The sequence below is a fragment of the Scyliorhinus canicula genome, chromosome 16 (assembly GCF_902713615.1).
Source record: "Scyliorhinus canicula chromosome 16, sScyCan1.1, whole genome shotgun sequence".
NCBI classification, from domain to species: Eukaryota; Metazoa; Chordata; class Chondrichthyes; order Carcharhiniformes; family Scyliorhinidae; genus Scyliorhinus; species Scyliorhinus canicula.
The window spans coordinates 116552898-116580181 of NC_052161.1; the positions used below are offsets into that span (position 1 = coordinate 116552898).

At 46.4% G+C, this 27284-nt stretch overlaps 1 protein-coding gene across 2 annotated transcripts in view; it reads left to right on the plus strand.

Annotated features, from left to right (window-relative positions):
• clcnk (chloride channel K) overlaps positions 1–27284 on the plus strand; it is a 151424-nt gene that overhangs the window by 107134 nt on the left and 17006 nt on the right. For both annotated transcript variants that reach the window (XM_038821627.1, XM_038821626.1), the window contains 9 exons: positions 553–654; positions 4516–4600; positions 4811–4984; positions 5200–5269; positions 7345–7455; positions 7885–8098; positions 9780–9913; positions 11806–11903; positions 21585–21668. In XM_038821627.1, the coding sequence (XP_038677555.1) occupies positions 553–654; positions 4516–4600; positions 4811–4984; positions 5200–5269; positions 7345–7455; positions 7885–8098; positions 9780–9913; positions 11806–11903; positions 21585–21668 (1072 nt within the window). The remainder of the gene's footprint in view (positions 1–552; positions 655–4515; positions 4601–4810; positions 4985–5199; positions 5270–7344; positions 7456–7884; positions 8099–9779; positions 9914–11805; positions 11904–21584; positions 21669–27284) is intronic.

Here is a 27284-nt window from a genome sequence, read left to right on the forward strand (position 1 = left end):
AGAGAGCATAAGACGTAGGAGCCGACGTAAGCCATTCGGCCCATCGAGTCTGCTCTGCCAATCATTGAGATCATGACTGACCAGATATGATAATCCTCAACTTCACTTTCCCATCTTATCCCCATAACCTTTCGTGATTAAAAATCCGCCTTTCTCAGTTTCGAGCAGATACGATAGAGTAAGGCACTGACAAAACTACACTCTGAATTGGAATAGCACTGGGTAGTTTCAGTTTTACAACCAGGACAGGTTTGACCCATTTAGATAGTTCCTACCCCATTCAGGACAAGTGGAGCAAAGTAATTTACAACCCATATCAGTCCATATGTGAGACACTGTGGTACTGATTGTAGCACACTGAGATTGACATTATTAACCACCCATACAGATGAGCTGCTCCACTCTGATGGACAGTGGGACTGAAACAGGTTTGCGGAACCGCTAGGCTTTCTGCAAACATGTAGCACCGTTTTTAGACCCAAAATATTACTTCCATTGTTTTGTTTAGAAAATAACTTTTTTTTATCTGCTCATTGTTATTCACCTTTTTAGGATCATCTGTGGACTGCTGAGCTGTGTCTACCTGAGCTGTCAGCGCTGGCTGGTAGGATACATCCGGAGAAATGCTTTCATCCTGAAACTCGTGGCAGCAGAGTAAGATTACAATACTATTTTTACAAACAGTCGGAGTACAGAACTTGAATGTTGCTGAAAAGAGAGACCAGTTGTCGAAGCTTTTCACCTTGCACTCATCTGGTAGGTTGGAAATGCTTTGACCCATCGAAGTTGACTTGCAAACCAATCAGCACCTTTTCCTCTTGGAGCATAAATTGTTGTGATCCTTGGAAATTTGGTATTCTTGTATTTGTCCTGATGAATGCAAGACAAAAAGCTTTGACAACCTGTCCCTCTTTATAGTAATGTCCAATTTTTAGTTTTCCTGGAATGACAATTGAGGATAGACATAAATATCATTGCTGACAGCATCACTAGAGATATTGAAAAAGTAGGGAGTTACTTTTAACAATTTGCCACCAAAGGGTAGTAGAGAGGTGAAATACACAACCACAGAAGACCATCAAAATGGGCATTATAAATTAGTTCAAGATGCAATTAAGGAATTAATTTTCTGTCACCGCATAACAGTTCAGGAGGACGACACGATGGCGCAATGGTTAGCACTGCTACCTACAGTGCTGAGGACTCAGGTTCGATCCCGGCTCTGGGTCACTGACCGTGTGGAGTTTGCACGTTCTCCCCGTGTCTGCGTGGGTTTCAACCCCACAACCCAAAGATGTGCAGGTTAGGTGGATTGGAAAAATAAATAATTGGGTACTCTAAAAAAATTTTTTAAAGCATAACAGTTCAGGTACTTGTGTAAAATGTCCTCTGTATTTACTGTAGCAGAGTAAGTGAATGAATTTTAGCAGGGCGCGCAAGATAAAGAGCAAGGGGACTGCCAGGGAAATGTAGACTCTAGTATGTGATACTAGAGTCAGTAAATGTTGGCAGGTATGGCGAGATTGTGGGTGAGTATGTTGCGTTTTCTTCTTTTACTCTTTTACTCTGTCCTTTCTGTGGCTCTGTTCCAATTATGGCAATCAGTGAGTTTTCCCTTCTTTCTATGTTGTCTATGGAGTCGCCAGGTATCAAAAGATACCACCACAATGTTCAACCGGCTATCGATCAGAGAGCCAAACACCAGTTAGTTAGTTCAAGGTCAAGGGTACTTTGTTTACACACAATTAGTCATGCAACATAAACACTACTAGTTAACTACACCTATCGACTAAGACAACCTGTACTTAACTCTGGGCACCCGGCTTAGGGGGTTTTCGCTCTCTTTTGGGCAGTCCTTCAATTTGGGCCCCACTAATTGGGTGATCCCTGATCACTCTGTTCAATTCCTAACCGATAAGTGGGCGGGGATCCGGATGACTGGGCGTGTCCCAAGCGGTCACTGACCCCGTTGTTTATGCTTCCCTTGACGAGGGAGTGGCGCCGAAATGTCTGGGACTGTACCGGTCGCTCGAGTACCAGTCCTTTGTTTTGATGAAGATGGGCCATCAAATGCTAATCGGCCCCATTAAAATGCTAATTGGTTGGAGTTTCGATACCGTCTGGGCTTCTTGCTTGCAAATATGCATTTCAGGCTCTGAGCCTGCCTGAGTCTTGGCTTGTCCATTATACCCGCTTGGCTTTGCAAATCTCTCTGTACCTAGTTGTAAGTGGCCATCCGAGATGGCTACAAGTAGGATTATTGAATCAACAAAGGTTTACAGCACAGAAACAGACCGTTCAGACAATCCAGTTTGTTGAGTGTTTTATCCACCAGTTACCGAGTCTAATCCCATGCTCCTGCCCACTCTTCATGCTCCTCCTTTTCAAGCAACCATCCAATTGCCTTTTAAAAGAGTTCAAAAACCATGTTTAAACAACTGTTTGTAGCAGAGAATTCTACATTGTAACCACCTTTTATATAAAAAAGAAATCTAACACACCCTCTGTATCCTTCTGTGATTATGTTAGACTCTTTCATCGTCAGGTCATCAATCAGTGGACAGAATCTATCACTGTTTACCTTGTCAGATCCTTGAAAACCTCTATCAATCATTTCTGAATCTGAGCTACAGTGAAAAATCTCTAACTTCCCAAGTCCCCTGTCACAAATTAACTGTAATTCATTATTCCCGTTTACATCCCGTTGAATTAAAGCTACACAGTTTCCATCATTTTTTTTGAATGGGATACCTAAAAGGCTGTACACCCCCCCTTCCCCTACTTCAGTTGCGACTTGGCCTTGTACAAGTTCGGCATTGCACTGCACTGGAATGTTACCAGCAGAGGGGTAGGTGTAAGGTGGTCCACCAACCTTTGGGCCATTGAGACCTGTAAGTGGCTAATTAATTGCCACATGAAGGTCTCCTCTCCCCATCACTGCTATTGTACCACGCCAGGCAGTGAGACCACAGGTAAACACAGGCAGCCGAGATTCTAAAGCTGAGTGGGAAATCCTTCTGTTAGCTCACCCTGTGCCTAATGGAAGCCCCCACTCCAGCCCCAATCGTAATGGTCACCCCTGTTCTCCACCCACAGCTCACCCCTCCCGCCCCCTCTCCACCCCGAACTGATTGTTTAGCAACTAGGCTCTAAGCAGCAGAATTGTGTGCAACCATAATCCGCAACCTTATAGCATGACATATCCCGCACTTTACTATTGCCATTGAACCAGGGGGGTCAACCTTGGTTCAATGAAGAGTGCAAGAGGGCACACCAGGAATGGCACCAGGCATATTGAGAAAGGAGCTGTCAACCTGGGTGAAGTTCCAACACGGCCATTTACAACCCCATCAGTCTACTCTCGATCATCAGCAAAGCGATGGAAGGGGTCATCAGCAGTGGTATCAAGAAGCACTTGCTCAGCACTGCGTTCAGCTTAGGTTCTGCCAGGATCACTCTGCTCTTGACCTCATTACAGCCCTCGTTCAAACAAGGACAAAAGAGCAGAACTCCAGAGGTGAGAGCGACTGCCCTTGACACCAAGCTCGTATTTGACCAAGTATGGCGTCAAGGGGCTCTAGCAAAGCTGGAGTCAATGAAAATCAGGGGGGACCCTCCACTGGTTTGAGTCATACATGGCACAAAGGAAGATGTTTGTGTTTGTTGGAAATCAATCACCTCAGTCCCAGGCCACCATTACAGGCGTTCCTCAGGGCAGTGTTCTAGGGCCAACCATCTTCGCCTTCCCTCCATCAGAAGGTCAGAAGTTGGGATATTTGCTGATGAACGCACAACATTCAGCAACTGCTATGACAATTTTTATAAAATAAATTTAGATTTCCCAATTTTTTGTCGAGGACCCTGGTTTGATCCCAACCGTGGGTCACTGTCCATGTGGAGTTTGCACATTCTTCCCGTGTCTGCGTGGATCTCACACCCCACAACCCAAAGATGTGCAGGGTAGGTGGATTGGCCACGCTAGATTGCCTCTTAATTGGAATAAAGCTTTAAGTGTACAGAGTATGACAAGCATAACAAATAGATTTCCAATCTGTACCAATGAAGATTGCACGTGTTAGTTCTATGGTATTAAATAAGAAGTAAGAATAAGAATTAAGAGGAATTCTGTGCTGACACAACTGGAGAGCTATCTTGTGTTGCACTATTATATTGACGCTTGAAAAGTTTCCAAATACATTTATAATGAAGGGTCAATCTGTTTTCTCTCAGTGTCTGTTAATTGACAGTGACAGTGAGAGCGAAGCATTCATTAATTAGCAAGATGTTGAAGTTAAAACGTTCATTAACAGTCGCATTGAGAGCCAATGTACACAATCTGTGGGAATAATTTTCCGACAGATCATTTGAGACCGCCTGTTTACTTGCACCATTACTGTATCACGAAAGTGACTGAATGGAGTGTTCGATTGAGCTGGTTTGTGATATAATTGTTCAAACCTATTTAGGTTAATGAATGAGACATTAGCTAACATCCAAATAATGTTCTATCAATAGGAAGGCAGTGTACTCGGGACTTGTAACCTTGCTCTTGGCGTCCATCACCTTCCCTGGCAGTTTGGGACAATTCATGGCATGCAGGGTGAGTGTTTATGTATATGAAGCATGTCTCACCTTGTAACCAGATACAGCTTCACTTCCAGGTAATATATGGAATAGGACAGACACTGAACTTCAGGATTTCTCAGCCAAAGGAAACGGTCTAATTTTCCCACGGTTCTAAATCTATAAAAGGCGAGCGAAGACATGTCTTCAGTGTAGAAATGATAATCTCTGACTGTGTTCTCTGCAGCTCACCATGAAAGAACTTCTCTCTTCACTCTTTGATCACCGGTCCTGGGGTGTGCTTTCCCAGAATGCAACACTTGATATCCAGGCCAGAGTCGACCCTGACAACCTGTGGATTGAATGGTGCCACCCATCCTTCACCTTTTTTGGCACACTCCTGTTTTTCCTATTTATGAAGGTAAGGTATGGTTTTCACTCAGCCCCCAGCCTGGAAACCCTCCACTCATTAATTGCTGACCCAAAATGAGTTTTAGGAATTTAGCGTCCGCGGGCACAATCAAACGTGCATTTAAGAACAGCCTTCATTCACACATGGCCCATGAACATACAACAGTAAGAAAGCCTGTCAGGGGTTTTGTGCTGGACTGATTATCTCTCCTTTATCTCCTCTAGTTTTGGATGCTGATCCTTGCAACCACGATGCCAATGCCAGCTGGGTATTTCATGCCAGTGCTTATTTATGGTGAGTTAAAGAAATAGGTCTTCCGGGGCAGCACGGTGGCACAGTGGGTTAGCCCTGCTGCCTCACGGCGCTGAGGTCCCAGGTTTGATCCCAGCTCTGGGTCACTGTCCGTGTGGAGTTTGCACATTCTCCCTGTGTTTGTGTGGGTTTCGCCCCCACAACCCAAAAATGTGCAGGGTGGGTGGATTGGCCACGCTAAATTGCCCCTTGATTGGAAAAAATGAATTGGGTACTCTAAATTAAAAAAAAAGAAATAAGTCTTCCTGCTGGCTGAGGTGTGAACTAAATGCATTGGACAGAGCAATGCTTTAAAATCAAGTTATGTTGAAACTACCTGAATCTGAACCTGTACTTTTTATATATACAAGTAGTTGCTGCATTTGCAATTCTGAAACACAGAAGAATAGGCATAGAAGAGAGATCATTTGGCCCATCGCCATCCTGCTGGTCAAGAAAAAGGGCGATTCGGCCTAATCCCATTTTCTAACCTTTGGTCTGTTGTCGTGGAAATCATAATAACGACAAATTCCTCGAGGTTCGATTTAAGGAAATTTATTGACACAAATATATTTGTGGAGAGAGAGTGTTCCAGCTGCAAAAGCCAGTGCCCTGCACTCTGAGTTATGCAGTCGAAAACCATTATATTTATAGTGTGAAATAAACAACTTTGAAGAGATAATGCTTGGGAACATACGCACGAGGGAATATAAATGTTTTGCCCTTGGTTTAAAAGCAATTCGAGGTATGCATCTTGTTATCCTTCGGAAGAACAACTTATTATCATAATATGGCCGAGTACAAAATACTAAGCAGTATTTAGTTTACATTACTTGACCTACTTCTTTTCGCTCAAAAGCAGTGTTAAAATATAGTCAATATTCCCAGCATGCTTCTAACTTGGTAACTCATTAACTTCCCTTCCACATCTGTTAAGCCCTGTATTTGTTTTAAAATGTAGTGAGTGTCTCTGTCTCTACCTCGAGCTGGCAGTGAAATCCAGAATCTGCCCCTCCTCCAGGCATCTCTCTCTCTCTCTCTCTTTCTCTCTCTCTCTCTCTCCAACCCTCTGGGTGAAAAGGATTCTCCTCAATTCCTCGAATTCTCCAATTATGGTAGTATCCTCAGTTTCCTCCCGAGTGCGATCATATCTGTACTGTAATGTGGACTACCAGAACTAATGTAGCGACTAGGAGAATGATCTACTGGCCACCTTGTGCTTGAGCAATGTCCAGGCTTGGGCTGAAAAGTGGCAAGGAACGTTTGCGGCACACACGTGCCAGATAATGACCATCGGCAACAAGAGAAAATCTAACCATCGCCCCTTGACATTCAGTGGCATTACTATCACTATCAAGTCTGTCCACCATTTGCAAGGCACAAGTCAGGGGTGTGATGGATACTCTCCTTTTGCCTGGATGCGTACAGCTCCAACAAGGCTCAAGAAGTTCAATACCATCCAGGACAAAGCAGCCCACTTGATTAGCACCTCATCCAAAACCATTCATTCCCTGCAGAAGGACAAGGGCAACAGATCACATGGGAACACCACCATTTGGAATTTCACCTCCAGGTCACTCAACATCCTGACTTGAAAATAGAACGCCGTTCCTTCACTGTCGCTGGGTCAAAAATCCTAACAGCACCGTGGCTGTGCCTACGCCACATGGACTGCACGGGTTCAGGAAGGCAGCTCACCATCCACTTCTCAAAGGCAATTAGGGATGGGCAACAAATGCCGATCCAGCCAGCGACGCCCTCATCCCGTAAATGAATAAAAAAAGGAGCGATGAGCAGATGGTAGTTTCGTTTATAGAAAAGGAGGATATGTAATCCCTCCCTAGGTAACTATAAACAAGGGGATGTAGAGTCTGTCCTCATGGTTAATTACAGATCGGGAGATGTATGGCCTCCCTCCTGAGTGATTTATAGATGGAGTAGATGGCACTTGCTCCAGGATGGCTACACAAGGGGAACATTTAAGGTTTTCCTCAGGAGAACTTTAAATCTGTGATTTATTATGCTAGACAAGCAATGGCTTATAAAGCCCTGATATTTATCCTTTGCATTTTGTGTAGGTGCTGTGATAGGTCGTTTGGTCGGAGAAGTTGTGGCTGTTATATTTCCTAATGGCATCAAGTCAGAAGGCGTTTTGAATCCGATAATCCCGGGGGGATATGCCCTTGCAGGCAAGTATGTGCTGGTCATGCATTTCCAAAATATGCCTCCTGATCCGTCCTGTAGCACTGAAGGTTACTGGTGCCGAACTGCCTTCCGATATTGCAGGCAAACCTTCTGAACACACAGCTCTATTGCTCTGTGTGGAGCAGCTCAGTCAGAAGGTTTCCCCACCATATTAGTAGCCGCACTGATGAATGATGATCCTATTTGAAGGATGATGCGTGGGGTGTGTTGCCACATCCTTCCCTCTTTTTCTTCTTACTTTCTAATGTGTACAGTCTTTCTGTTGGAAACTCCATGGATGGTAGTTATGGCTCCCAGGCATTGCTTTGCAAATTTAGGTGTATCTTTTCAAGCAATGAAAGCTCTGTTTTGTTTGGTCACCTTTCTCCTCGGCAAACTCAAATAAGATCAGGTATTTTTTTTTGTCTTGGCAGGGGCAGCAGCATTCTCCGGAGCTGTGACCCACACACTGTCCACAGCGCTGTTGGTATTCGAGCTCACAGGACAGATGGCACATTTCTTACCTGTTCTATTGGCTGTACTTGTGGCAAATGCCATAGCGCAGAAATTCCAACCTTCCTTCTATGACGGCACCATCATTGTGAAGAAGCTGCCATATTTACCTAAAATACGGAGCGTTGACATTGGGTACGTATCACCCCTAATGTCAGTAGGTTGGTGGTGGTGGGGTGCCTGATAGGCGCGGTGGGTTATATTGCGCATGGTCTCTATATTTATCTGGCTGGATTTTGTGAGTGGGGCGAGGTTTTTGGCTGGAAGACTCAGAACCTGAATCTGTTTTAATGTTGTTGCTTGTGCCTTCTCTTTCAAGCGCATTCCCCAATCAGAAGTGAGCCTGAATGACAGGTTTGATTCTTTGCCAGGTGGGGAAGGCTCTGGAAGAGGCCTGAAGCCAGGATCAGGTAGTGAGTCCGCAGCTGGGTTAGCAAGAGATAGAGGGCCTGCAATTCGGGATGAGCTGAAGTGGTTGCTGGCTGATCCTGGCCCGGGGGGGGGGGGGGGGGATCCCAGAGCACGTCTAATAGCAGGCAGGAAGCTTGGTGGCCCAGCAGAAAGCACCCCTGCCCCTCTTGACCCACAAGCAGTGCTGTAAAGGCATTTGCTTTTTCCTCGAAGTGGTCTTCACACCCCTTTAGTTTAAAAAAAAATAAAATTTAGAGTACCCAATTAATTTTTTCCAATTAAGGGGCAATTTAGCATGGCCAATCCACCTACCTTGCACATCTTTGGGTTGTGGGGGTGAGACCCACGCAAACACGGGGAGAATGTGCAAACTCCACATGGACAGTGATCCAGAGCCGGGATCGAACCTGGGACCTCAGCACCGTGAGGCTGCAGTGCTACCCACTGCACCACCGTGCTGCCCTCTCACACCCCTTTAGTTGCTACGTTTCCTGAAGATTGGCCAGCCATGGTGAAACCATGAAGATATGTTGATTATGAGGAAATCTGTCTCATTATAATATTTAAATAGCCAACCCATCTCCCGGGAGCAGGTTGCTTGCCCATTTCTCTGTTCCTCTCCATTAAAAGCAGAGGTGGGTGGGTTTGAGATGTGTTGGCGGCGGGTTCGAGATTTTCAAAAATGCTAAGGTCCCACCCAACTAAACCTAACTTATTTGGGGAGTTAAATGTACCCTTGAAACTTTCAAACTCTGTACAACTTTTGTTTTATTGTGGGCCAGGAGGTTCTGTGGCTCAGTAAGTAGTTCACCTCTCTCTAAGCCAGGAGCTCTGGTTTCACATCCCACTCCAGGACTTGGTGGTCACTGAAGGAGTGTTTGCAGCATGGGGACGTTAGTTTCCTAATTAGCCCAACACCCCGTGCCCAGCATTTCCCAAAAGGAAAAATATGTGCGTGAAGAGACAAAACAAACAGATGTGCTCTGAACCAAATCCCTCGATGTTGTCCTTTCAGAGATGTTCCTTCTTACACATTCTTGTTATAGACATTCGAACAACAAATCTTTATCACTTATTATCTTTTTTTTTTAAATTTAGAGTACCCAATTATTTTTTCCAATTAAGGGGCAATTTAGCATGGCCAATCCACCTACTCTGCACATTTTTGGGTTGTGGGGGCGAAACCCACGCAGACACGGGGAGAATGTGCAAACTCCACACAGACAGTGACCCAGAGCCGGGATCGAACCTGGGACCTCAGCGCCGTGAGGCGGTTGTGCTAACCACTAGGCCACCGTGCTGCCCTATCACTTATTATCTTGCCGTTTTATCCTGTTACCTTCAGTGGAACAGCCCTAGGTTGAATCTTGCTGTTATATTTAAATAATATCGATCTATTCTTCAGCTCTTACAATGTGACGGTGGAAGAGTTCATGAACACCAATATCATGTGTTTGGACAAAAGTTTCAACTACACTGATATCCTGCGACTGGTGACCTCACGTTCTGACGCTGTATATCCTGTTGTAGAGAATTCAGGTAACGACCTGAGCACTAACCTAACCTGCCGGTGACAGACTTTCATTTCGGATTGCTGGTGGTCTGAACTTGTGATCATTCTCTTTTGCTTCGCGCAACTTGGTGACACTATTGGTGTCGATTTCTTTTTTTTAAATTTAGACTACCCAATTATTTTTTTTCCAATTAAGGGGAAATTTAGTGTGGCTAATCCACCTCCCCTGCACATCTTTGGGTTGTGGGGGTGAAACCCATGCAGACATGGGGAGAATGTGCAAACTCTACACAGAGAGTGACCCAGGGCCGGGATTCAAACACGGGTCCTCAGCACCATAGGCAGCAGTGCTAACCACTGTGCCACCTGCCGCTCCATGATTGAACAAAGTTAAATATTTTCTATCATCCTTCACGCTTGTTTCAATTGAAAGGCTCTAGTTCTAGATGCAAAAAGAGAATGTAAGGACGTTGAATAAGGTGGCCCCTCATGTGTTCAGAGCAGTTTGCCTAATCGTAGGTGTATTATCATATTAAATTAAATTATTACCATATTAAACTGAGGTGATAAAGAAATAAGACTCCCAAGTATAAGAACTTGAATTAAGAAAGTTGTGTATGATTTCTTTGGAAAAGGTGAGACGCACTGTATTTGATATTTATTCTGGTGAAGGATCCAAATATCAGAGTTAAAACATTTTTAAATGGAGAAATTAAGAATCGGAAGCGAGATCAGAGTACGTTTACACCATAAGGCAATAGAGCAGTGAAATATTTTCCCCCAGGAAGGTTAATTAAAACAGACAGTAAAACAATAGATTCACAACATCACGATGTACTTACAGATGAGGAAGGTCATTTATCCAATCTTAATTCATCCATCCAGAACAAACTTACGCTCTCCTCATTTGTGATCGTTTTTTAAATGGTTCCAAGGTTCCATCTACCATTGCGCCCAGAGGTTCATCCCGTGTGTTGATCACTGTGCTTGATGAAGTGTATCCCGATAGACATATGTTTAGACTCTAAAGGGGATGGGGCAGAGATATGGAGTTGGTGCAGAAGGTGTGCCCTGACCTTACTGATTGGTGGAGATTCTTGATGGACAAGAGGGCGAAAGGCTATGGGATGGTGAGGTAGGAATGTGGGGTTGAGGTTACCAGTAGATTGGCCATGATCTTATTGAATGGTGAAGCAGGATCGAGGGGCCGAGTGGCCTACTCCTGCTCCTAATTTGTATGTTCATACGGTCGTTTGGTCCACTCCTCCTCTTTCTTATGTCAGTTTGTATCCCCTTGTCCTTCTCAAATATTTCTGCTTAACTTTTTCAACATCAATGTATAAGTGTGCCTTCATTCCCCGGGCCATGCAGGCAGCAGCCCAGGCTGAGGACCTCTGACATTAAGGATCAACCTTGGGGCTCTTCCCAACACTGTTTCCTGTGCTTAAATATCTCCTTGTTTCTTAGCGACTAGAATTGGACAGAGTGCTTATGTTGCGGTCTTATGAGAACACTGTAGTTTGGTCGTGATGCCCTTTGATCTGTATGCTGCTTTTTAAAAATAAATTTAGAGTACCTAATTCATTTTTTCCAATTATGGGGCAATTTAGCGTGGCCAATCCTCCTACCCTGCACATCTTTTTGGTTTGTGGGGACGAAACCCACGCAGACACGGGGAGAATGTGCAAACTCCACACGGACAGTGACCCAGGGCCGGGATTCGAACCTGGATCCTCAGCGTCGTGGGCAGCATTGCTAACCACTGTGCCACCGTGCTGCCCTTTTTTTTCTTCTTTTTTGTTCCAATTCAAATATGGAAGATTCCAGAGAACCGTTTCGGTAGCTGTCCTGGTACACGAGTCCACCAAAAGGCATTTTTATCCTTGAGCATAAGCGGAAATTCTGTTTTTGTTAATAGAATCCATGGTGCTCGTGGGATCAGTTCAAAGGAATGAGGTTGTCAAATTCCTTCAGGCTCAAAGGGAAGAGAAATGCGGCAAGGAACAATTACAGCTGGTAAGCAAACTGCTGGACACAGGCATGATGGGCTGAATGGTCTCCTCAGGAGCTTGCCGCTCTCTGTTGTAAAATAAAATACTTCACCGCCGATAGGGGCAGACAGTGCCCTCATGGTAATGTCACTAAATGACTAATTAGTAACTAGTCAATTAAATGATGAGGAATCCGGAGGCCCAGACATATGCGATCCAGGGCATGGTTTCAAATCCCACCATGGCAGCTGGTTTTAAATATAAATTCGTTGAATAAATCTGGAATATAAAGCTGTCTCTATAATGGTGGCCATGGCAACTATCATTGATTGTTGAAAAAACCCATCTGGTTTACTAATGTCCATCCTTACCTAGTCCGGCCTACATGTGGCTCCAGACCCACACCAAAGTCGTTGACCCTTAACTGCCCTCTGAAATGGTTGAGCAAGGCGTTCAGTGCAAGGGCAATTAGGAATGGGGAACAAATCCATGCTTTGTCAGCAATGTCCACATCCCATGAAAGCATAAAGAAAAACAAATCTTGATTTAGGCAAGGATTAGAGATATCTTTATCAGGATTAAAAGGAGGATTTCACTGTACGTGTTGGCACCTTCAACCAAAATTCTAAAAATAAACTTGAACAAGAATACCGACTGACCTTTCATGACAGGAGGCCTTCACCAAGTCAATTATTATTCTCTATATTTTTTGAACTTTAAATAAAAATCTGTCTGTGAATGGAAAGCCCACAGGGCCAAGCTGCTGCTTTTTATGTTCATTCATTAATACAAAGATCTGAGGTTGCCCTCGAGCCCCAGAGATAATCCGACTGTGTTTCTCAGTCATTTGTATGCTACGCACTCGAAAGCAAATCAGAGTTTACAGTGTCATTGTGACATGCTTGATCCAACGTGATCTGAAGGTTTGCTGATGCATTTTTCTGATGTCGATTTGTGTTTATTTTTGTCCCCCAAGTATCTGATTACCAAAACCAAACAACATGTTTGAAAATAACTTATTCATACTGGAAGATAGAAAGAAATAAAGGCCAGAATTATCCGGACCCACCTGGGTAGGCTCCCCCGCTGTGGATGAAGCAAGCTATTCAAAGGTCCATTGTCTCCGGCGGGTCAGGAAGATCCCACCGGCAGGAGGGGATGGAATACTCTGGCCAAAGATTTGCATTTATATTGCAGTTTTTCAATGTCCTTTAGAAACATCTTGGGAGTAATGATCTGGTCACCTGATCATCCGAAACCAGGCGTGTGGCTGAAGTTTTATGTGCGTCAGGACCCTACGGAAGTCATTGTGCATCGATGTATGTGGGAATTTCCTGGGAAGTTTCAACTTCCAATGGACAATTTCCCCCACCCCCTGGGACCCACCACAAACGTCTCTGTCTCTGAATTACAGTCAGAGACTTCAGACAGTCCCATGGTACTTACCTGTATAATTACCCGGAATAGTTAGACTGATTAAAACTTGGTCTAACCCCTGGATAACTCCACAACTGACTCCTCAATCACTCAATGATGCTCCCCACTCCCTGAATACACCTCAATCCCCCTCCCAACCACCCAACAAACCCCTAACTAATCACCTAACCATGTGACTACCGCCCAACCTGACTACCTCTCTGACCACCTGCCTACCCGCTCCGACTAGTCCTGACTTCCCCAGCACCTGAGTGCCCCTGACTTGCCTAACCCTCCCGACTTGACCTCAGTATGCCCTGACCAATCTACCCACTCACCCACCTGCCCACGCACCTACCTACATAGACTACCCACACCTCACCCACCTACCCTCCCTACCCATTTTCGTGCATAACCCCCTACCAACCTAACCACTTACCTCACCCAATTACCCACCTACATGTTCAGTCACTCATCCATTCACTAAGATTGGAAGACTGGACATTTAAACTTACCACACAGCAGCCAATGCCATAGAAGGGTGCAGGTCCTGTCTTCTCCTGACTTTGCTCCACTCCGACCGAGTTCCTAGAGGGATACTGAGCATTTCCGGGTACAGGATGAGGACTCAACCCAGTTAATGCAAGAACAGGATGAGGGCCTCACTCAGTTGGTGCAAGAACAGGATGAGGGCCTAACCCAGTTGGTGCAAGAACAGGATGAGGGCCTAACCCAGGTGCAAGAACAGGATGAGGGCCTAACCCAGTTAGTGCAAGAACAGGATGAGGGCCTAACCCAGTTGGTGCAAGAACAGGATGAGGGCCTAACCCAGTTGGTGCAAGAACAGGATGAGGGCCTAACCCAGTTGGTGCAAGAACAGGATGAGGGCCTAACCCAGTTGGTGCAAGAACAGGATGAGGGCCTAACCCAGTTAGTGCAAGAACAGGATGAGGGCCTAACCCAGGTGCAAGAACAGGATGAGGGCCTAACCCAGTTGGCGCAAGAACAGGATGAGGGCCTAACCCAGTTAGTGCAAGAACAGGATGAGGGCCTCACCCAGATACAAGAACAGGATGAGGGCCTAACCCAGTTGGTGCAAGAAGAGGATTAGGGCCTAACCCAGTTAGTGCAAGAACAGGATGAGGGCCTCACCCAGGTGCAAGAACAGGATGAGGGCCTAACCCAGGTGCAAGAACAGGATGAGGGCCTCACCCAGGTGCAAGAACAGGATGAGGGCCTAACACAGTTGGTGCAAGAACAGGATGAGGGCCTAACCCAGTTAGTGCAAGAACAGGATGAGGGTCTAACCCAGTTGGTGCAAGAACAGGATGAGGGCCTAACCCAGGTGCAAGTACAGGATGAGGGCTTAACCCAGTTGGTGCAAGAACAGGATGAGGGCCTCACCCAGGTGCAAGAACAGGATGAGGGCCTTAGCCAGGTGCAAGAACAGGATGAGGGCCTCACCCAGGTGCAAGAACAGGATGAGGGCCTAACACAGTTGGTGCAAGAACAGGATGAGGGCCTAACCCAGTTGGTGCAAGAACAGAATGAGGGCCTAACCCAGGTGCAAGAACAGGATGAGGGCCTAACCCAGTTAGTGCAAGAACAGGATGAGGGCCTAACCCAGTTGGTGCAAGAACAGGATGAGGGCCTAACCCAGGTGCAAGTACAGGATGAGGGCCTAACCCAGTTGGTGCAAGAACAGGATGAGGGCCTAACCCAGGTGCAAGTACAGGATGAGGGCTTAACCCAGGTGCAAGTACAGGATGAGGGCTTAACCCAGGTGCAAGAACAGGATGAGGGCCTCACCCAGGTGCAAGAACAGGATGAGGGCCTAACCCAGTTAGTGCAAGAACAGGATGAGGGCCTAACCCAGTTGGTGCAAGAACAGGATGAGGGCCTAACCCAGTTGGTGCAAGAACAGGATGAGGGCCTAACCCAGTTGGTGCAAGAACAGGATGAGGGCCTAACCCAGTTGGTGCAAGAACAGGATGAGGGCCCAACCCAGTTAGGTTTAATGAAACAAAAGGGATGATAGCAATAAGTATTTATCATTCCTTCAGACTCGGTCATGGGTCCAAACTGAAGACATCAATGTGCAACCTCTCACTGGGAGTTCATTGGTAAACTGTAATTTTAAAAAATTGAATGAAGTGTACCAATTTTAAAAAACTATGAATAATTTTATACATAATGTAAACATGATGTACCAACATTTTGTAAAAATTTCTCACACCCGATAGAATTTCAAGGATGAAATTCATTTTAATTCATTCATTTTATGGAATATCATTGGATTTATAGTGCGATACTCAGAAGGAAGATTTTTGAAAGAATGCTCTGAATGATTTGCTGAGCAGACATAGAACGGCTAAAATAGGAAGACGATGAGAAAGTCTGAGTGAAGAAAGGACCATTCAGCCAATCAAGTCTGCTCAGCTCATAGGCCCAATATAATGATTCAATCAGAGACTTCTGTCCTAAACCACAACTGTTAATCCCATACTTTGTGTAATTTATTCTTGGAGTGTGTGTGTGTGTCATTGCCCGTTCCTAATTGCCTTTGAACAGGTGATGATGAGCCATTTGCAACACTATGGCTTCATAGGCCACTTCAGAGGGCAGTTAGGGGTCAACTACATCCACAGGAGTCACATGTAGGCCGGACCACTAATGGTGGCAGATTTTGTCACCCGAAGGAAGAAGCAAATGAGTTTTTAAGATAATCCGGTAGTTTAAGGATCATTGCCAATGAGACCTGCATTTTATTTCCAGATTAATTAATTAATTGAATTCCAACTTCCCTCGCTGAGGGGGTGGGGAGGGAACACATGATTCTGGAGCATTCATTGGAGCCTCTAGATTATTGATCCACAAACCCACGATAATGACAGAACAATAGAACATTACAGCGTGGCCATTACAGAACAGTACAGGCCCTTCGGCCCTCGATGTTGCGCCGACCTGTGAAACCACTCTAAAGTCCCTCTACACTATTCCCTTATCATCCATATGTTTATCCAATGACCATTTAAATGCCCTTAGTGTTGGCGAGTCCACTACTGTTGCAGGCAGGGCATTCCACGCCCTTACTACTCTCTGAGTAAAGAACCTACCTCTGACATCTGTCCTATATCTATCCCCCCTCAATTTAAAGCTATGTCCCCTCGTGCTAGCCATCACAATCCGAGGAAAAAGGCTCTCACTGTCCACCCTATCTAAGCCTCTGATCATCTTGTATGCCTCTATTAAGTCACCTCTTAACCTACTTATCTCTAACGAAAACAGCCTCAAGTCCCTCAGCCTTTCCTCATAAGATCTTACCTCCATACCAGGCAACATCCTGGTAAATCCCCTCAGCACCCGTTCCAAAGCTTCCACATCCTTCCTATATTGCGGCGACAAGAACTGTACGCAATACTCCAAATGCGGCCGCACCAGAGTTTTGTACAGCTGCAACATGATCTCATGGCTCCGAAACTCAATCCCTCTACCAATAAAAGCTAACACACTGTACACCTTCTTAACAACCCTATCAACTTGGGTGGCAACTTTCAGGGATCTATGGACATGGACACCGAGATCTCTCTGCTCACCCACACTACCAAGAATCTTACCATTAGCCCAGTACTCTGTTTTCCTGTTATTCCTTCCAAAATGAATCACCTCACACTTTTCTGTATTAAACTCCATTTGCCACTTCTCAGCCCAGCTCTGCAGCTTATCTATGCCCCTCTGTAACCTGCAACATCCTTCCGCACTGTCCATAACTCCTCCGACTATAGTGTCATCCGCAAATTTACTCACCCATCCTTCTATGCCCTCCTCCAGGTCATTTATAAAAATAACAAACAGCAGTGGCCCCAAAACAGATCCTTGTGGTACACCACTAGTAGCTGAACTACAGGCTGAATATTTCCCATCCTCTGTCTTCTTACAGCTAGCCAATTTCTGTTCCAAACCGCGAAATCACCCTCAATCCTATGCCTCCGTATTTTCTGCAATAGCCTACCATGGGGAACCTTATCAAATGCTTTACTGAAATCCATATACACCACATCAACTGCTTTACCCTCGTCCACCTGTTTGGTCACCTTCTCAAAGAACTCAATAAGGTTTGTGAGGCACGACCTACCCTTCACAAAACCATGTTGACTATCTCTAATCAAATTATTCCTTTCCACATGATTATACATCCTATCACTTATAATGCTTTCCAAGACTTTGCCCACAACGGATGTAGGGCTCACTGGTCTATGGTTACCTGGGTTGTCTCTACTCCCCTTCTTGAACAAGGGGATAACATTTGCTAGAGAAAAGCAAATTACTGCGGATGCTGGAATCTGAAACAAAAGGGAAAATGCTGGAAAATCTCAGCAAGTCTGGCAGCATCTGTAGGGAGAGAAAAGAGCTAATGTTTTGAGTCCAGATGGCCCTTTGTCAAAGCCAGACATGCTGAGATTTTCCAGCATTTTCCCTTTCGACAACATTTGCTATCCTCCAGTCTTCTGGCACTATTCCTGTAGACAATGCCGACATCAAGATCAAAGCCAAAGGCTCTGCAATCTCCTCCCTAGCTTCCCAGAGACTCCTATATTAAATCCCATCTGACCCAGGGGACTTACCTATTTTCACACTTTCCAGAATTGCTAACACCTCCTGCTTATGAACCTCAATCCCATCTAGTCTAGTAGCCTGCATCTCAGTATTCTCCTCGACAACATTGTCTTTTTCCTGTGTGAATACTGATGAAAAATATTTATTTAGCGCCTCTCCTATCTCCTCGGACACAACGCACTACTTCCCACTACTGTCCTTGACTGGCCCTACTCTTACCCTAGTCATTCTTTTATTCCTGACATACTTATGGAAAGCTTTAAGGTTTTCCTTGATCCTACCTGCCAAGAACTTCTCATGTCCCCTCCTGGCTCTTCTTAGCTCTCTCTTTAGGTCCTTCCTGGCTAACTTGTAACTCTCAGGCACCCGAACTGAACCTTCACGTCTCATCTTTACATAAGCCTCCTTCTTCCTCTTGACAAGTGATTCAACTACTTTAGTAAACCAAGGTTCCCTCGCTCGACCACTTCCTCCCTGCCTGACAGGTAGATACTTATCAAGGGCACGCAGTAGCTGTTCCTTGAACAAGCTCCACATTTCAATTGTGCCCATCCCCTGCAGTTTCCTTCCCCATCCTATGCATCCTAAGTCTTGCCTAATGACATCATAATTGCCTTTCTCCCAGCTATAACTCTTGCCCTGCGGTATATACCTACCCCTTTCCATCGCTAAAGTAAATGTAACCGAATTGTGGTCACTATCACCAAAGTGCTCACCTACCTCCAAATCTAACACCTGGCCTGGTTCATTACCCAGTACCAAATCCAATGTGGCCTATCTACATACTGTGTCAGGAAACCCTCCTGCACACATTGGACAAAAACTGACCCATCTAAAGTACTCAAACTATAGCGTTTCCAGTCAATATTTGGAAAGTTAAAGTCCCCCATAACAACTACCCTGTTGCTTTCGCTCATATTTGCAATCCTTTCCTCTACAGCTTTGGAACTTTTTGGAGGCCTATAGAAAACTCCCAACATGGTGACCTCTCCTTTCCTGTTTCTATACTACCTCAGTAGACGTGCCCTCATCAAATGTCCTTTCTGCCACCGTAATACTGTCCTTGACTAACAATGCCACACCTCCCCCTCTTTTACCACCTTCCCTGAGCTTACTGAAATATCTAAACCCCGGCACCTGCAACAACCATTCCGCTCCCTGCTCTATCCATGTCTCCGAAATGGCCACAACATTGAAGTCCCAGGTACCAACCCATGCTGCAAGTTCACCCACCTTATTCCGGATGCTCCTGCCGTTGAAGTAGACACACTTCAAACCACCTTCCTGCCTGCCGGTACACTCCTGCAATCTTGAAACCTTACTCATAACCTCACTACTCTCAACCTCCTGTACACTGGAGCTGCAATTCAGGTTCCCATCCCCCTGCTGAATTAGTTTAAATGCTCCCGAAGAGCATTAGCAAATTTCCCCCCCAGGATATTGGTACCTCTCTGGTTCAGGTGTAGATCATCCCGTTTGTATAGGTCCCACCTACCACAGAATGACCCCAATTATCCAGGTATCTGAAACCCTCCCTCCTGCACCATTCCTGTAGCCACGTGTTCAATTGTTCTCTCTCCCTATTCCTCGTCTCGCTAGCACGTGGCATGGGTAACAACCCAGAGATAATAACTCTGTTTGTTCTAGCTCTAAGTTTCCACCCTAGCTCCTTGAATAACTGCCTTACATCCCCATCCGTTTTCCTACCTATGTCGTTGGTGCCTATGTGGACCACGACTTGGGGCTGCTCCCCCTCCCCCTTAAGGATCCCGAAAACACGATCCGAGACATCACGGACCCTGGCACCTGGGAGGCAACACACCAACCGCGTGTCTCTCTCTTTCCCACAGAATCTCCTATCTGTCCCCCTAACTATGGAGTCCCCAATGACTAATGCTCTACCCCTCTCCCCCCTTCCCTTCTGAGCAACAGGGACAGACTCTGTGCCAGAGACCTGTACCCCATGGCTTATCCCTGGTAAGTCCCCCCCCGCCCCCCCACCCTCACCAGTATCCAAAGTGGTATACTTGTTACTAAGGGGAACGACCACAGGGGATCCCTGTACTGACTGCTTCCTCCCAGCCCCTCTCACTGTCACCCATCTATCTTTATTCTTCGGAGTAACTACATCCCTGAAGCTTCTACCTATGACCACCTCTGCCTCCCGAATGATCCGAAGTTCATCCAGCTCCACCTCCAGTTCCCTAACGCGGTTTCTGAGGAGCTGGAGATGGGTGCACTTCCCACAGGTGAAATCAGCAGGGACACTAACGGCGTCCCTCACCTCAAACATTCTGCAGGAGGAACATTGCACTGCCTTCCCTGCCATCCCCTCTAGATAACTTGCAGATAAAACAAGAAAAAGAATGAAAGAAAGAAAGAGCTTACCTGATATTCACTCAACACCTTAGGTTAGAGGAGATGGCTCCTCTCCCGCTTTTAAATCTCCGGCTCCTCTCCCGCTTTTAAATCTCCGGCTCCTCTCCCACTTTTAAATCTCTGGCTCCTCTCCCGCTTTTAAATCTCCGGCTCCTCTCCCACTTTTAAATCTCCGGCTCCTCTCCCGCTTTTAAATCTCTGGCTCCTCTCCCGCTTTTAAATCTCCGGCTCCTCTCCCACTTTTAAATCTCCGGCTCCTCTCCCGCTTTTAAATCTCTGGCTCCTCTCCCGCTTTTAAATCTCCGGCTCCTCTCCCGCTTTTAAATCTCCGGCTCCACTCCCGCTTTTAAATCTCTGGCTCCTCTCCTGCTTTTAAATCTCCGGCTCCTCTCCCGCTTTTAAATCTCCGGCTCCTCTCCTGCTTTTTTTATAATAATAATAATGACAATAATAATAATTTTTATTGTCACAAGTAGGCTTACATTAACACTGCAGTGAAGTTACTGTGAAAAGCCCCTAGCCGCCACATTCCGACGCCTGTTCGGGTACACGGAGGGAGAATTCAGAATGTCCAATTCACCTAACAGCACGTCTTTTGGGATTTGTGGGAGGAAACCAGAGCACCCGGAGGAAACCCACGCAGGCACAGGGAGAAAGTGCAGACAGTGATCCAAGCCGGGAATCGAGCTTGGGACCCTGGCATTGTGAAGCAACAGTGCTAACCACTGTGCTATCGTGCCGCCCAGTTGCTTCACAGCGCCAGGGAGCCGAGTTCGATTCCCGGCTTGGGTCACTCTCTGTGCGGAGTCTGCACACTCTCCCCGTGTCTGCGTGGGTTTCCTCCGGGAGCTCTGTTTTCCTCCCACAAGTCCTTAAAGATGTGCTGTTAGGTGAATTGGACGTTCTGAATTCTCCCTCCGTGTACCCGAAGAGGCGCCGGAATGTGGCGACTAGGGGCCTTTCACAGTAACTTCATTGCAGTGTTAATGTAAGCCTACTTGTGACATTAATAAAGATTATTATTACTACACTACCACTATAATGCCATCTCCCAAACAACAAATATACTGGGACAGGTTTTCTTGCAGATAGACTTATTGGATTTGTTTGCACAGCCAGTGTATGCTGTGAAACTGAGAACGAAGCAATGCACCACCGTAATTGGACCTGTTTGATTTTCCATCCATTTAAATTAAGAGATAGAAATTCAGACGGGCTTGGGCATGTGTTTCTTTTCATCTGGTTTTCTTCCATGCTCCACGCCCTTGGACTGAAATGTATTTTTTATTTGTAGAAAGAAGGGGATATAAACCTTTGGGAAAAGTGCCACATAGATCCAGTATCACTCCAGCTGTCACCAAGCACATCATTACACCAGGTAAATGAATATAAGAATGTTGAGTAGCAGGTAGACAATAGTTATGATGCTCATTATCAAGATCTGTGCATGTTCACATTTTAATTATTATTATGTCATATTTAATTTTAAATTCTTCCACATGTGTCTTTTTCTGAGTTACACAAAGTTATAATTGGCCCTGTTTGGGCAGCACAATAGCACAGTGGTTAGCACAGTTGCTTCACAACTCCAGAGCCCCAGATTTGATTCCTGGCTTGGGTCACTGTCTGTGCGGAGTCTGCACTTTCTCCCCGTGTCTGCGTGGGTTTCCGCCGGGTGCTCCGGTTTCCTCCAACAGTCCAAAGATCCAAAGATTAGGTTAGGTGGATTGGCCTTAGTGTCAAAAAAGCTTAGTTGAGGTTACTGGGTTACGGGGATAGGGTGGAAGTGTAGGCTTAAGTGGGGTGCTCTTTCCAAGAGCTGGTTCAGATTTGATGGGCCAAATGGCCTCCTTCGGCACTGTAAATTCTATGATTCTATAATCACTTTGTTAGGGTGAATGTTGAACTCTAATATTTAGTACCATGAGTAGTTAGACAAATGAGAGACAAAGTCGTCTAGAATCTGATCGAATTTCTCAGAAGTAGATCTCAAAGTGTCAAGGTCCTTCACGTGTAGACAGTGACTGTTGTTAATAAGGTGCACAGATCCCATTTGCTGTGATTCAATAAATAAAGTTGACCTATATTGCGTAGTGTGGGTCTTTGGAAGATTGTTATGATGTGCCAACTGCTCATCCAGGTACCTTTAAAGGATGTGATGGAAACCACCTCTCCCACCCTCCCAAGCATTGCACTCCAGACCACCCTCACAGTAAAACGTTTTTTGTTTCAAATCTCCCCTACACCTCCTGCCCCTCACCTTGAACTTGTGTCCCCTCGTAACTGACCCTTCAACTAAGGGGAACAGCTGCTCCCGATCCACCCTGTGAAAGCCCCTCATAATCTTGTACACCTCGATCAGGTCACCCCTCAGTCTTCTCTGCTCCAGCAGAAACAGCCCAAGCCTATCCAACCTCTCTTCATGAATTAATTGTTCTATCCCCGGCAACATGCTGGTGAATCGCCTCTGCACCCACTCTAGTGCAATCACATCCTTCCTATAATGTGGCGACCAGAATCGCACACAGTACACCAGCTGTGTGTGGCGCTAACAATTGCACACGGAAGACTCGATGAGGTACAAGAGAGGCTTTATTACAGTGAGATGCTATTCCTCTGGCTGCAGCTGTAGAATGGCATCTCAGGGAAACTCATGCATATTTATACGGCTCCCTGGGGGCGGAGCTAGCTGGCAGGGGCTTACCAGCAAACTTGTAATACAGGTACTGTCATACATCCCCTAATGCAAGCACACACATATATATAGTGGTAGAGATCACCACATTGTGGTCTTATCAAAGTTCTATACAACTCAAACCTGACTTCCCTGCTTTTGCAACCTATGCCTCGATTGATAAAGGCAAGTGTCCAATATGTATTTTTCACCACCCTATTAACCTGCCCTTCTGGATGGGGTGCACACCACCTTGTAAAACCTACATACGTCGTTTGGGGTGAGGGATGCTTCCTCTACTATGGCAGAGGGTTAAGTCCTTTGAGCCCATTGGTGACATTTCCACCCAAAGAACTGTGGCTCTTGTCAATGCTACAGAAAAGTCAGCTGTCCGTTTACGTGAGACCGTAGGGGCTGGTTTAGCTCACTCGTCTAAATCGCTGGCTTTTAAAGCACACCAAGCAGGCCAGCAGCACGGTTCGATTCCCGTACCAGCCTCCCCGGACAGGCGCCGGAATATGGCGACTAGGGGCTTTTCACAGTAACTTCATTGAAGCCTACTCGTGACAATAAGCCATTTTCATTTTCATTTCATAGCAGCTACCTGACATTTAAAAAATATTAGAATGCAGATATTGAGATGAAGGATATCCCGTGATGGGGAATGGATAACGTTCCCCCTATTCCTGGGATCCAATGCCAGCCTCAAGTCAATTTCTCTGCCGTGACATAACAATTTGAATGAAAAGAACCTTAGTTAATGCAACATTATGTATTGTGCCAGTGTAGCGCCTCCCTTCCTCCCACCAGTGACTGTGACCCCTTTGAGTAAGATTGCCGTGCAATGCTGGAGGATCGGAATGTTCAGCTTGTGGGCCTTAATTTGATTAAAGCTACCAAGGCTCATTCAAAGTGAGGCCCTTGTTGTAAGCAGAGCGAATGAAGAATTGCCTTTTGACAGCCCCAGTGAGTTTATAATCTTGAACAAAGTTAAAAAGACACGAGCGTAGATTTTCCAGTCAACGTCACTTTGACAACATTAACCACATTAATCTTGATTGGGGTAACGGTAAAGTAACGGCAATTGGAAAATCCATAGAGTCTGTTAGTGACGTGTATTATTCCTCAATTCTTTCGCCTGATTGTTTCAGTTCTCAGCAAGGCAGTGGTCTTCAGCAACGGGATCCTTTCCAGCTGTGTGCGGAATGTCAGCTTCCTGCGACTTTGCTAAGCCAACATCCAAACAGTCATTGGTATTCACGGCTGAAACAAAAATGATCGACAAGAGAGACCGAAGTAAAAGGATCAGCGTTTGAGTGCTAGTGGCTGTCTGTCTGACGCCTAAATCCAGGAAAGTGTGAGTTGCTTGACTACTTCATGGAGGTGTCAGCGTGACTACCAATTCCTGATTGACTCACTATTGAAATCCCAGCAGCTCAGCCTCACAGTGATGTGGATGAAGGGCCTTGGTGCTGGGGCTCGTTGGCAGTGCAGTTGAGCAGTTGTGTGTGACCCAATGGTCACAAATTCTGTAGGCATGAGCGCAAAGCCCGGTGGCGGGGTTCTCCGTTACTGAGACTAAGTGTTGAGGCCAGCGCAGAATTCGTAGACTTTCACGACAGCGCATCTGGCGCCGAACCTGGACAGATTCCTCTACTGCGGAGGGGCTAGCACTGGTGCAGTGTGGAACGTAATCGATTCACCACCCGGGACACCCAAGCAGCAGCCTGGCCCATCCAGGTCTGGTCCTCCAGAAGACGCCCGCAATCGGGGACCCAGGTCACAGGGTGGGAATCACAGCAGGCTGCTTCCACTTCTGCTGTACCGTCTGGGGAACCACCGAACATTGTGTTCGGGCCCGTAAGGCCAGGAAGCTAAATACTAGTTAAATTGGCACGGGTGAAGGGCATAATATAGTTATAGGGGCGAGGGCAGGTGTCAGTATATATTCATTCACATTAAACACCAGTGCACACTGTTACAACCTGTCTTGGTGCTCTGTCAGATGGGTGTGAGAGGTGGGCTGGCCTGAGCTGGCCGGAGGTGGGGGGAATGGGCGGACCCTGTGGGCGGCCTGGGCTCCCCACCCTTCCCCCCCACCCTCCCCTGACCGTTCCCACCACCTCCACCCCAGCGATCCGATGAGACCCTGCAATGGATTCGCCAGCTTGCATGCAGGGATCACGCAGATGGATGGCTGAAAGTGCGACCATGGGCAGGGGTCAGACGTTGTCGAACGATGGTGAGCACCAGGGCTCATCGCAGAGCAGGTTCTCATTATCCTCCATCCCATGGATCAGACCCGCTGTTACTGCCAACCCAGGGCCTGCACCCTCGTAGTGTGGCAGGTATGTATCACGGAGGGGGTTGCAAGCGGGGGTTGGCCAGGGGGTGGAGTGAGGGGATGGGGGTTGGGATGCAGTGTCTGTGCCCCTGCCTTGTTGCCACGGATGACGTCGAGGTGAAGGATGTGCCGCCATCTGGCAGTTATGTTGCACGGTCTCTCTGCTCAGCCGGATTTGGCGTTGGAGCCTATTCTCTGTCCAATCGCGTTTCGCGATGTCGCTGTCAGCAAATGAAGAATCCCACCCCAGAGCTCTTGTGCTGGGTTGAAATGTTCAGAGAGTCGTGAATCTGTGGGATTTTTAACTGCAGAGAGCTGTAGAGGCTGCGTCGTTGAGCGTATTCAAGGCTGGGGAAGGCAGATTTTTAAAAATAAATTTAGACTACCCAATTATTTTTTTTCCAACTAAGGGGCAATTTAGTGTGGCCAATCCACCTACCCTGCACATCTTTGGGTTGTGGGGGCGAAACCCACGCAACCACGGGGAGAATGTGCAAACTCCACATGCACAGTGACCCAGGGCCAGGATCGAACTCCAGTCTTCAGCGCTGTAGGCAGCAATGCTAACCACTGCACCACCGTGCCACCCTAAACAGATTTTTAATCAGTAAGGGAATTGAGGGTGGCTTGGTGGCACAGTGGTTAGCACTGCTGCCTCACAGTGCCAGGAACACGGGTTCAATTCCAGCCTTTGGTGACTGTGTCAAGTTTGTACATTCTCCCTGTATCTGTGCGGGTTTCCTCCGGTGGTCCGGCTTCCTCCCACACTCCAAAGATGAGCGGGTTCTGTGGATTGGCCATGATAAACTCCCCTTAGTGTGCAAGTTAGGTTACAGGGATTGGGCACGGTGGACGGGGGAGTGGACATGGGCAGACTCGATGGGCCGAATGGCCTTCTTCTTCACTGTAGGGATTCTATGATCATTCTTACAAGGACAAGGTGAGAAAGTGGAGTTGAGGATTATATCAGATCAGTCATGATCACATTGAATGGCGGAGCAGACTCAATGGGCTGAATGGTCTATCTGATCCTATGTCTCATGGCTCCATGGAGTGTAAGATTTGGGCAAAGTTTATCATCGAGCTGTCAGTGATAACTCTCCAGTGCACCTTATTGGTGAACTGAGATCATGATCTGAAACCTAGTTCCATAATAATAATAATAATAATAGCTTATTGCCACGAGTAGGCTTCAAATGAAATTAACGTGAAAAGCCCCTAGTCGCCACATTCCGGCACCTGTTTGGGGAGGCTGGTACGGGAATTGAACCCACACTGCTGGCAATGTTCTGAATTGCAAGCCAGCTGTTTAGCCCACTGTGCTAAACCAGAAAGGTCAAAAGGCCCATTCACTGGAATAACTCATATAGAATTTACAGTGCAGAAGGAGGCCATTCGGCCCATCGAGTCTGCACCGGCTCTTGGAAAGAGCACCCTACCCAAGGTCAACACCTCCACCCTATCCCCATAACCCAGTAACCCCACCCAACACTAAGAGCAATTTTGGACACTAAGGGCAATTTATCATGGCCAATCCACCTAACCTGCACATCTTTGGACTGTGGGAGGAAACCGGAGCTCCCGGAGGAAACCCACGCACACACGGGGAGGAAGTGCAGACTCCGCACAGACAGTGACCCAAGCCGGAATCAAACCTGGGACCCTGGAGCTGTGAAGCGATTGTGCTATCCACAATGCTACCGTGCTGCCCAAATGAAGCCAGCCTCCCCTGAAGAATAAAATGGATGGTAGTCAGTGCCCTTGGACCTGAACCCGATCGTGCTCAACTGAAATCACATGCCGTCTCAGGCATCATTCGAAATGGTTGATCCCACAACCTCGGGCTCCCATCCAAGAGTTGTCTTTAACAATAAGACCATTTTAGGACATTGTCTGTGTGGAACACATGTTTTCTTCCCCATTTGCTGTCTCCCTTGTGGTGGTGGTGTTGTATTTTATATTTTCCCCGCGTCTTG